Source organism: Sebastes umbrosus, chromosome 21 (assembly GCF_015220745.1).
Source record: "Sebastes umbrosus isolate fSebUmb1 chromosome 21, fSebUmb1.pri, whole genome shotgun sequence".
NCBI lineage: Eukaryota > Metazoa > Chordata > Actinopteri > Perciformes > Sebastidae > Sebastes > Sebastes umbrosus.
In genome coordinates this window covers 24,659,540-24,671,427 of record NC_051289.1, presented here as the reverse complement: position 1 = coordinate 24,671,427, position 11,888 = coordinate 24,659,540, and the positions used below count along the sequence as shown (strand labels likewise).

General features: G+C 38.6%; 1 protein-coding gene across 1 annotated transcript; it reads right to left on the bottom strand.

Moving 5' to 3' along the window:
• Positions 1 to 2,125: 2,125 nt before the first annotated feature.
• On the bottom strand, positions 2,126 to 10,378 carry f3a (coagulation factor IIIa). Its single transcript, XM_037756508.1, has 6 exons — positions 10,179 to 10,378; positions 8,628 to 8,739; positions 8,118 to 8,311; positions 4,958 to 5,139; positions 4,700 to 4,865; positions 2,126 to 2,842 (listed from the first exon to the last, which is right to left on the bottom strand). The coding sequence occupies exons 1-6, from the start codon at positions 10,243 to 10,245 to the stop codon at positions 2,706 to 2,708; spliced, it is 858 nt and encodes a 285-aa protein (XP_037612436.1). The 5' UTR covers positions 10,246 to 10,378; the 3' UTR covers positions 2,126 to 2,705.
• Between the last annotated feature and the right edge of the window lie 1,510 nt (positions 10,379 to 11,888).

Here is an 11,888-nt window from a genome sequence, read left to right as displayed (position 1 = left end):
GAGAATAAACTCACAACTTTATGGGAAAAAAAGTCGTAATATTACGAGAATAAAGTCATAAGTTAACAAGAAAAAAATGTTTTAATATTACGAGAATAAAGTCATAACTTTACGAGAAAAAAAGAAAATAACACATAAAATTACTACTTTATAATACTACGACTTTTTTCTCGTAAACTTCTGACTTTATTCTCGTAATATTACGACTTTTTTTCTCGAAATCTCAGATTTATTTTTTTTCCTCAACGTGGAACCCTAATACTCCGTCGTACCGTCGTACCATAGACCTACAACAATGATGAATAAAAATGAAAATGTAAACAAAAACAGTTATTCATTTCCATTTTTAAAAATCTATGGGGAGCCCCTGGAGAGGGGCTAAAGAGCCACATTTGGCTCCAGAGCCGCAGGTTGCTGACCCCTGTCCTAGAGCTTCATCGGGTTACAGTGTTATTGAGTAAATAACAACCTAAACCTGGAACTACCTGTGTGGATGTGTTCCGCCAGTGGTTCCCATGGTTACTGTTGCTGAGCTAAAACAAAAAAGTGACCCGAGGTGTAAAGAAATAACAAATTCATATTCAGTCTTCCAGTTTGACTTCACTTCATCAGTGTTTTGGTGTTTTACATTTTACAGTTTGTCTCCTATTCTGCTGTTTATTCATCGTGTAGAATAAAACAATTATTGCACTTGTTAAATGAATATCCAGCTGACTGTAGTTACTGTATTTAATCAACTCATATTGTTCAAGTTGAGAAACAAGAAGGATTATATCACTCCTGAGTCAAATGTCCAACTTAAAGAATAAAGCTGAATAAGATCACGCCCCTGGTTGTGATGTAATAAAATATACACGCAAATCAGGGAGTTGCAGATGATTCAAAATATCTAGGTTAACATTATTGTCCCGTCCGACCTTCATAATCTGGATGGCATACTGATATGATTCTGATAATGCTGTCAGTTCAATTTCAGAAACAACTTTTGGTTATTTTACTCGGTCTAAAGCCTTCGATGATTTATGTCAACATCTCGTTTTTGGTCGTTTTGTTTGATTTAAACTAAACAAATTATTGGCTTTCGAAATATTAAACTCTTATCACCAAATTCAGATGATAAATACAACTTTGAAGCTATAACAGCATGATGTCAATTGGAGAATGGAGCTATGTGCTGTGTGCAGTGGGCTACCTCCGAGTCTGAGAAGTGAAGCCAATGAGGAAGTGTCTTAAACCTGCATTCTTTCAAATAGCCAGCAGGGGGCGACTCCTCTGGTTGCTAAAAGAAGTCCAATTGTCTATGAGAAAATATATATATAATATATATATATATATATATATATATTATATATATATTTTCAAAACAAACATGGCTCAGTTCCAAATTTTGAATATATATATTTTATATATGTATATTATATATATGTAATAACTATATATAATATTATATACAGTATTTTTTATTATATATATTTATATAATATACAGTGTATATATAATATATATTTTATATAATATATGTAATATATACAGCATATATATTTTATAATATACAGTATATATAATATATATTTTTATATATCATATTTATATATATAATATATAGTACAACCCCTTCTGCCTTCATACTTGAATCATTTTGCAGTATCCTCCTACATATGTATATATGTGATACGATTGCCCTGATGGATTTATTCTGTCACTGACATGTACAGTATTACATATTATTACACTCTGAACATGGGGATTCAGCCATTAATATATTATTATTAACTTCTTCACCTGAACTGTAACCTCTGTCTTTCCCCTGTTTCCCTCATGTGTATCACATACTTTATCTATAGAGAATACCATTTTAGGGAATTTCAACCCACTGCGTGTGATGACTGCTTCCTGTTTACACAAATGAAGACTACACGATGATACAAGTATTTTCAACTCAGGTTATATTAAAGTAATATCTTTGGTAAGATTGCTTTCGTCATCCCAGCCCTTAATGTGCTGTTTTTACTGATAGAAGAGTAGTTTATAACATTAATATGATTTCTTTCCTCTATAACATCATAATTTAACAGTATTGATAGTGAAATAGAAATACACATTTAAAAAAAAAATGTACAGCTTGTTTGTGTTCAATAAAACATTTATTACAACATTTCACCACATAATAAAATTATCTGCAAAAATCTGAAATATAAAAAAAGCTAAAAAACTGCATTATATACAAATATGTTAATTTCAATTAAACACAATAAATTAAGCATCGGATACAAAAATAATATATTCTAGATTTCCTATAACGTGTTGCATTCAGCAGTCTCCCAAAAAAATCATCACCATGACACCATGTCATTTCAAGTTAGAAAATACACCGTAAAAGAAATAAATAAGATCAGTTGGTAGTGTTTATCTACAGTCATCAGAGGTACCACGCACCAAATATTAAAGACAAGGAATGAAATATTACAGCTTCAGCAATATGACTAGTGTGTACAGTAAGAGTGGTCGAACAGCAGCATGAAGTGATAAAGAAAGAATCAAATATGTCTGACATATTCAGAGGCAGTTTCACAGAAACTAAAGGAAGGAATGATTCCAGTGTTTGACAGTGGAAATGTGGACCAGATCTGTCCTCCTGCTCTCCTCCAGTTCAGCTGTACCGCATCTTCCCCTCAGTGTGTGTGTTTGATGGAAGAACACACTCTCTATACAGGCACTCCTTCCTTTTCTGCTTTCAGAGCTTTCTTCCTGCGCTTGCAGCAGACCACTGTGAGTGTGATGATGAGGCCTATCAGCAGCAGGATGAGGAAGATGGCAGAAGCGATCACACCCACTGAATACACTGTGGAAGACAAAACCAGATAACTTGACATTAAAAGACAGCAGAGAATGAAAGCCTAAATCCCCCACTATCAAGCCCTAAAGGCTGCAATATTCCTACATACATCTCACAATATTAAAGTCTTTCACAGAGTTTGAAACACTTGAGTTTGACCCCAGTGGGGATAAATATACAGTATGTCCTGAGGGTGGCGATAAAGGAAAGGGTCAATTCTTCATTCTCTATTTTTCGTCAAAAATCCCATGAAAAGACCAAAACCAACATATATTAGTCCACCTCTCAATGACGGATAAAGAAACTTGAACTTGAACTCCCATCTCATCCCCAAACCTATTGCTTCTCACTGAAGATGCAAAATCATAACAGCTCACAAATGTATAGTTTCATTTTCCAAAAAAGCTAAGTAATAAAAAATAAAAGTAAAAGAAACCCATAAGTGTAGTTTTCATCTAACATTAGTCAAACGGAAGAAAATAGTGCATTAATTAAATTACAGTGTGTTCATAGTCACTGATGTGTTTTGATGGAGGAAGAGATATATCAGATAAGAGAGACATCAGGCTTTGATACACAGACAGTACTTAGAATAGATGCATTCATTGTTGGTTTGGGATTTGGTGGTTATAAAAAAATATATATATATCAAAATTCAACCCTTTAAATGTCCCTATCAAAAGAATCAAACAAGTTCCTTCTTTGGGAAAATGATTACGCTCAGAAAATGTCATTAGATTGTCATATTTCTCTCGTGTAGGATTTATAACATAGTAATATATAATAGTCACAATATCAATGACAATGAATAACCACATCCAATGTCAAGGCAATCTGTCCTGTAGCTGCTGAGATGTGTTGATCTGAACCTATTTGAGATGCACACGCACACGCACACACACACACACACACACACACACACACACACTCCCCACTCAGAGGGAGGGTTGCTGAGTTGCATTTCTTATAATCCAACAAAGAGACATGAGTCATAGCTCTCATCGCAACCATCATGGTCACTGTGTGTTTGTGTGTGTGCGTGTGTGTGTGTTCGTGTGTGTGTGTGTGTGTATGTGTGTGTGTAAAGGTTGGGGTGATTGGGAGGTAAAAGTTGGGGTGATTGGGAGCTTAACAAGTGTGTGTCCAGTCTTGTCTTTTACTGAATCAATGATCAGTGATAACCACCCAGAAGCCACTCTCAGGAATCTGCCTTCCACAAAGATATAATGGCATATTGCTTCCACAAGAGGGAGCTGGTGGATTTCTAATCACAACAACTGTTCATTATGAACACAGAGTAGATAGATAGAGTGGAGCTGATGAGGAACTCTTTCACCTCCTGGGTGCTGAGAGGAGATCTAATCTCATCTGATGCTCGACCAGCGTTTTTTCCATCCATTACATGACCTCAGTCAGCCTGACATATGCATCAAGGTGGAGCACTACAACAGCATGCTGCCATTTAGAGTCATCCCTTCATGTCCAACACATGTGTAGCATTGTATGATACCCGGAAGTTGTTATGCTAAAACTGAGAAGATCAGGATGGATGGTTAATCAGGGCTGAAAATCATGATACTCAGATCAGGCTTTGTGTCCAAAAGCCAAATAAAATAACTCAACATAAAGAATATAAATACTGGTGTGGTGCTTTAACAGTGGTCCTTTAGTCTACAAATAAATCAACAAAAAATAAGCACCACCCAAACTATGGACTTTCAGCACTTGGTTATTACTGTGTCTTGTAGGTGTCTTGCCATTGAAGTAGTTGGCAGACAGCTGGTGTGTCAGTACTGTGATCATTACACAGGTTTTTACTTGAGTACGTAACTGAATGACTCCATAAGAATCAGGACACCTCACCCTCAAGGATGGACGGGTTGTCATCGTTGGAGCACTGGGTGTGGCTCAGCTCTCCCAGCTTCTTGTCGGTGCGGCTGGGAATGAAGGCCTGGACCATGAAGCAGTAGCTCTCCCCTCGGTCCAGACCGGTCAGCTCTATCACGTTGGTCTCAGAGATGTGCTCTTTCTGCAGAAAACACAGAAGGAGAGCATGTAGTCTGTATCGTCTTATTTGCGTGTGTGTCTGAGGAGGACATCGGGATGTCTGCCGTCACTCACCTTGCCGGTGCTCTTATTTTTCCGATAGGTGACTTTATACCGCAGCTGATTGGAAAAGACGTCCCTGATGTTCAGCTGGCGGTCATCTTTAAACAGGGCGGTGATTGGGTCGGTCACAAACAGGGTGGTCTTCTTTTTGTCCTCGCTTACCATCAGCTTGAAGTCAGGTCTGCCTATATCAGCTGTGGAGGAAGAACGAGGGGTTCAGAGACTGTTGATCTGATTATAAAGCTCTGATCAGAGGTCTAACTGACCAGTCAGACCAGCCTCTCTACACCTTCAACTAACTCAAAATATCATTTTATTTTTCTTACAACGTGGGCCTAATTTTCAGTTTAATTGAGAAATCAATAATTGAGAAAATCATTTGCAGATGTATACATTATGAACTCAATCATTAGTTGTAGCCTCTTATCTAAATCACTTTATAACACTTCACACACACAGGAAAGCTGGGTTCATATTTTTATTACCTCTGCCAAGGCCAAAGGGCTAGGAAGGAGGTTATGTTTTCACCCGTGTTGGTTTGTTTCTTTGTTTATTGGTTTGTTTGTTTGTTTGTTGGTTTGTTTGATTGTTTGTTTGTTGGTTTGTTTGATTGTTTGTTTGTTGGTTTGTCCGTTTGGACGATAACTCCAAAAGTCCACAATGGATTTGAATGACATTTTTTGGAGGGGTGGGGTGTGGCACAATGAACAATCCATTCGATTTTGGTGGCGATCCGGATCATAATCCGGCTTCGGGAATTGTTTTTAATAACTCCACTCAGCCTGTGCATTAGCACCACAGGTCACCACAGGGGGGCAGCAACGTACATGAAACCTGCCTTGGCGGAGGTCTGCGCTCTCCGAGTGCACTTCTAGTTATTATTATTTTATATTGAATATTTGAAATAGCTCCCTTTCCTCTGGTAGTGTCCCCCTCTATTTTAAAAATGCTCTTGTTCAACCCCTGTTAAAGAAACCCAGACTCAGTTCTAATGATCTGAATAATTTCAGACCGATCTCTAAATCCTGGAGAAGATTGTGGCAAATTAACTTTCAGCCTTTATGAATGACAACTCAATGTTTGATAGTTTTTAACATACAAACATACAGAAACTGTCCTTCTTATGGTCATGATCGAGCTGCTTTTTAGCTGCTGACGCTGGACATTCCTCTGCTCTAGTACTCCTAGATCTCAGTGCGTCGTTGATCACACCTTCCTCTTGTCATATCCTTCAGACGGGACTGGGTCTTCCACCTCTAAGGTGCATTGTGGGATTCCTCATCTCACGCACCAGTTTCCAACTTTACGCAGACGATACCCAGCTGTACCTCAGCAGTGACCCCAATAACCTAAATGAGATCTTTTAATCTGTTTTAAGGACATAAATAAATTTGTGGCTCCAAATGTCCTTCAAGTAAATTAAAAAAAAGACTGACATTTTTTTTTTCGCACTGACTCCTTCAACACTCAAATTACAAACATGCTGGGTTCATACTCCCATGTTATTACTCCGCAGTGGAGAGACCTTTGTGATTTATTTGACAAGCAGCCTCACTTTGACCAGTCATGCTTTTTTCATAATTTCCAAAATAAAGCCATTTCTGTCAACCACGGCTAGATTATTGCAGCTCCCTTTTTCTCCGTCTGCAGCAAAAAGTTTCTCTGATCGCTACAATTAATCCAAAATGCAGCCACCAGGTACCAGAAAACGAGAACACATTTGTGCCGGCCAGTCTGTGTTTGGATCCTCTGCTGGTATGCTGTCTCTCTTCAGGGCTGCAGACCTGATGAGGAGGCTAATCAGCAACATGGGACACACCTGGGCCCCGTGTGCTTCCTGCTTTAAAGCCAGAGCACGCAGCAGTCTGTGGCTGACATTTTCACACATCCACTCCCTACACTACTGACACTACAGATTCCTCCTACTACAGATTACACCTTCTGGATCCTGTCATCTGTGCACTGGCTGCCTGTTAGTTTTAGCCCAAAGCTCTATTTCTGACCTTTTAACTCCTCATGTACCATCACAGACCCTGAGGTCCTCAAATGCTGCTCTCCTGGCGGTACCTTTGCCGTCAGGGCCCCCTAGACTGTGGAACAACCTTCCAGAGGAGATTAGGACGGATAACTCTATCACTTCATTTAAGACTTTTCTTAGAACACACTTCTATAGTCTAGCCTTCCTGTGATCCCTCTGTTTTACATTTCTTTTGAAGTTTTAATGTTAATTATCGTGTTTTATGTCGTACAGCTTGTTTCAATTATTGTTTTGCATAGGGCTATTTCTTATTGTTTTATGATTAACATCTGCATGTTTCTGTTGCTGTTGTTTTTACCCTGTGTTACGTGCCGTAGTGTGTTGTGCCTAATCACCAATCGGGGCCGGGGAGGATAAGAGGCCGGGAGAGAGGAGCAGACGTTGCCAGTGGGCCACACGGCAGAGTCTGAGATACTCTGCGTGTGTTTTGTGGTTGGCGTCGATGTTTTAAGTGAATCAAGTGTGTTTATTGTTGCAGTGTTGAGCTGTAGTGCTTTAAGTTGTGATATATGTTAGAGAAAGTAGATTTAAGTTGGTCTTTGTACACTTTTCATTATTGTTAATACATTGTATAATTATTGTTCACACCCATCCGTGGACAGTCTCTCTCTTTCCTGGGTAAACATTTATTTGTTACTCCCTCCATCCCCTGGACCCGAAATGGGGGAACGTAACACCAAGTAAAGCACCTTGTAAACATTGTTTTGGAGAAATGCTATATAAATAAAGTTATTATTATCATGATTGAATTATGTAACTAAACTAAATTAAAATGATGGAACAGGAGTTATTTCTATCCAGGTAACTCTCTGTTTCTCCATGTCTCATTACTGATCATCGATTCACTGTGACTGAGAGCGTTTTGGTGAGCAGGTTTCCAGAGATGTCTTTGTTAGATGTGAACAGATTACCGAGTCTTTCTTTAATTTGCATCAGAAACACGCAGGAGAAAACACAAGCAGAACCAGCTGACCAATCACACACAATCTCCGTGCTATTTCCTCCTGCTGACCTGCCTGAACATGAGTCTGAACATGGGTCTGAACATCCTGTCTGATATTGTGACTGTGCTGCACAAGTGAAACGTTATTTCCCAACACATTAAAAACAAGTGATAGCAGCAGAAGGACTTACTGTCTTTGTAGGGGCAGAACCGCGGTGAGCTGGTGTGAGGGAACTCGATGAGGTCCGAGTTGACCCCCAGCGGGGGTTGAGACATGACGTCAGCTGTGTAGTAGGCGTTCAGGTCCGTTAGTTGGCTGGACAGATCACAGACTGTCCCTGTGGACTGGATACAGTGAGGACTCCTCTGCTTGTTTCCACCAACCCTGCAACAGTTTGACACACACATGACTGATGGATGCAAACAGTCTGAGAAATCAATGCCTGAGTGCCTCTTCCTTTATCGCTCTGTTTTAAGATCTCTGGTCTAAAATCAACATTCCAGTACAATCTGTGACTGGATCAGTAATGAGCTCTTATCGGCCCTGCCCTCCATTCATCTCTCCTTCAAGGTCGCTCTGTGAGCATGTCGGAAGGGAGTGTCCTTCAGTCGACACACTGACAACCTGAATGTGTCTTTGTTTCAAGAAATGTTATTTCCCGAGCGTGCTAACAGCTGAGGGTTCGGACGCAGCTACTTACGAGGAGAACTCCACCGTGTAAGAGTAATCAGCTGATGGTTTGGGCTCCCAGGTCAAGATGGTTTTAAAGTTGGTGGATTTCCAAGTGACATTCTGTGCCCGGGGAAAGGAGCCTGGAGATGAGAGAGGTCGTGTGAATCACTATAGATACTATAAGTACTATACTAGATCCATAAGACATTCTTGAGTCTTAACTTTATAAACACTAAACTACACTTTTTGTGGAATAAAATCTGTGGTCATAGAGAGAAAACACACTGAAGAACCAGAGATAATAAAACTATCCGTGTTAACAAGAGATCCGTGGTCATATAGTTTTACGGACTATCTAACACTGACTGTGTATCACGATCTGGCCAAAGTTTACCACCATGTCTCCTCTAAGCCTTTAGTGTTAGTGTTCCACCCAAAGAACACGCAAGAGAGAAGCTGTTTAGATAACAACAGTCAGCGGCTAAGTCCAGTTTCCAAGTGTTCCCTGCAGGATTTAAAAGGCTCAAATTTGTCTGAATCATTGTAATTTTTTTTGACTTAACAAGTTGTAAATCATTTCTTCCGTTAGGCAAATATTCAGCACATTCAGGGCGAATCCCGGGGCAGGTTTAGTAATCAACGTCTAAAAGGCATGTGATGAATCAGAACCTCAACAGTCTCACAGACAGCAGATATAAAACTTGATTTTTCTAGTTGCAAATGTGATAACGAACACAGTAAAGTATGTGCACGTTGTTTGATCCTGTTTAAGGTTTTAACAGGGAGTCTGGACATTAAAGTGTTTCAGGTCATCTTGATTTTAAAATGGTAGGATCACACATGAGTGAGCCAATATTACAAACAAATACTTTAATACATTCTTAAATAATTATATATATATATATATATATATATATATATATATTTATCGTGTCTCTTCTTAAAAACAGAGGCTTGGAAGCATATCCATTGTACCACTTCAACAATCACCTATAACTCTACATTAAAACTCTAGATGGTGAGAAGTACTAAATATAAATAAATACGAGCATTTGTGGTAAAGAAAAAAAAAATGTAAATATAAAAAATAAGTGATCAGCAGTCAGAGTGACTCTACAGGATGACCTTTATCCTGTACATGTGTTCATGTGAATACGACCTTAATGTGCTATAAAACATTCTTATTCTCACTGCAACAAAATACAACTACTCCATACATACATACATACATACATATACTGAATATACATACATCAATACATACATACATACATATACTGTATATACATCCATACATTCATATACTGTATATACATCCATACATACATATACTGTATATACATACATACCTATTTATGTTCTATTATATTTTCTTCTACTGTTTTCATGTTTTAAATTTCTAATTCTAGCATCTCATAATGTAGACTAATCAACATACTTTATATTATTATTATTATTACTAATAATAATAATAATAATAATAATAATGATAATAATATTATTTACTATTGATGCTGAAAATAATGTGAAAACAAAAAAGATGTTATTAATTCCCCCTAATAGGAGGAGCTGGACTCACCTGAGGCAGAGACAGTGAAGACAAAGAGGAGGACACATAGGGCTGCTGGTGGTGTTACTGTTACCATGTCGCGTTAAATCCTGTCAGCCGGGCTGATGTAGTCCAGGTACCGGGTTAGTTAGTATCAGTGTGTGAATGTGATCACTGTTAGTCCTCTACAGGATCAGTCCGTTCGTTTCGCTGCAGTCTCACAGAATACGATCACTTGTTATAGAAAGAGACATGACCATATAAGGAACGTCCGGCTGTGCCGTCATCGGACAGGGACAGCTGCTATTGGCTGGCTGCATGTGTCTGTCCCTCTGAGGTCATCCAGCGGATGCTGCGGGTATTCTCCTGAATTACAACAATTTCCACCACATGTAGAATTGAACCTGCAGCAAGAAGCTGGACGCTTTACAGTCAATGTACCAGTAGTACCTATCAGACCATCCAGTTACTCATATGGACCAATGCTTTTAGCAAGATTACAGGTTTTCTCAATGACTTTGGCTCATTTTTAGAAACAGTCTTAAAGGTCCCATATTTAGAAAAGTGAGATTCTCATGTTTTTTATTATAAAGCAGGCTTAAGTCCTATATAAATACTGTGAAAGTATCAAAGGAGAAATACACACAGACCGCATTCAGAAATTGTGCGTTTGAAACAAGCCGTCAGGATTTCTGTCCATTTGTGATGTCACAAATATACAATATTTAGACCCTTTACACAGATTTAAACATAGACATTCTAAATGTGTCCCAGTTTATTCTTGGTTGCAGTGTAATGTGAATGACTTCAGCTGACAGGAAGTACACATGGACCCAAGCTGTTGACTAGCAACTCAATACTGCTGCAATTTCGTCGCAATTCCGTCGAAATGCGCTAAAACGGAGCGTTTCAGACAGAGGGTAAATACAGGCATATTCAGCAGACAGTATGAGGAAAATAAAGGTTTTTTTGAACATTACAGCATGAACACATGTTCTAGTAGAAACACAAAATACAAGTATGAACCTGAAAATGAGCATAATATGGGACCTGGGAACTGTAAGTACAGTTGTCATAACTGTTTGATGGGACATAACTACTCTACTGCATGTCTGCTAAAGGTAGTAAGTTCAAGTTCAAGACCTTTATTTGTCCCCGAGGGGCAGTTGGTTTTGCCGCAGTAGCAACAACAACAGCATCTCATTACAATAAGACAATATACTCATACATCCCCACATGCTAAAACACACATAGAAAAAAGGTGAAACTTTGAAGTACAAAGATGTTAAAAGAGTTATAATATTATCATATAAGATAGTGAAAAGAAGAAAGAACAGGCATGGGTGGAAGGGCTGATACTACAAGTACTTTACAGAGTTGAGCAGTGAAATGGGTATGTGCCGAGGGTATGAAAGAGAATTTATATCAGTTAGTTGTGACTGATGGTTGTCTGAGGCAGGAACCACAGGGCAGAATGCAGCGGGGGGGTTATTCTGCTTTCTTTATCAGCTGTTTGTTGTACAGTTAAGATCAGGCATTTCTGCTGAGTGCCGATGATTTTGCTGCTGATCTTCTTTGACCCTTGTTAATGAGTTTTTCTGTTTGAGGTTGAGGGATGCATTCCAGCAAATCAAAGCAAACGTGTAAACTGACTCAATAAATGATTTATGAAACAGCGCATACATTCCAGTTTTCAGTATTCAAATATAACTCACCTGAAACTCTTCATTCAGGCTTCAT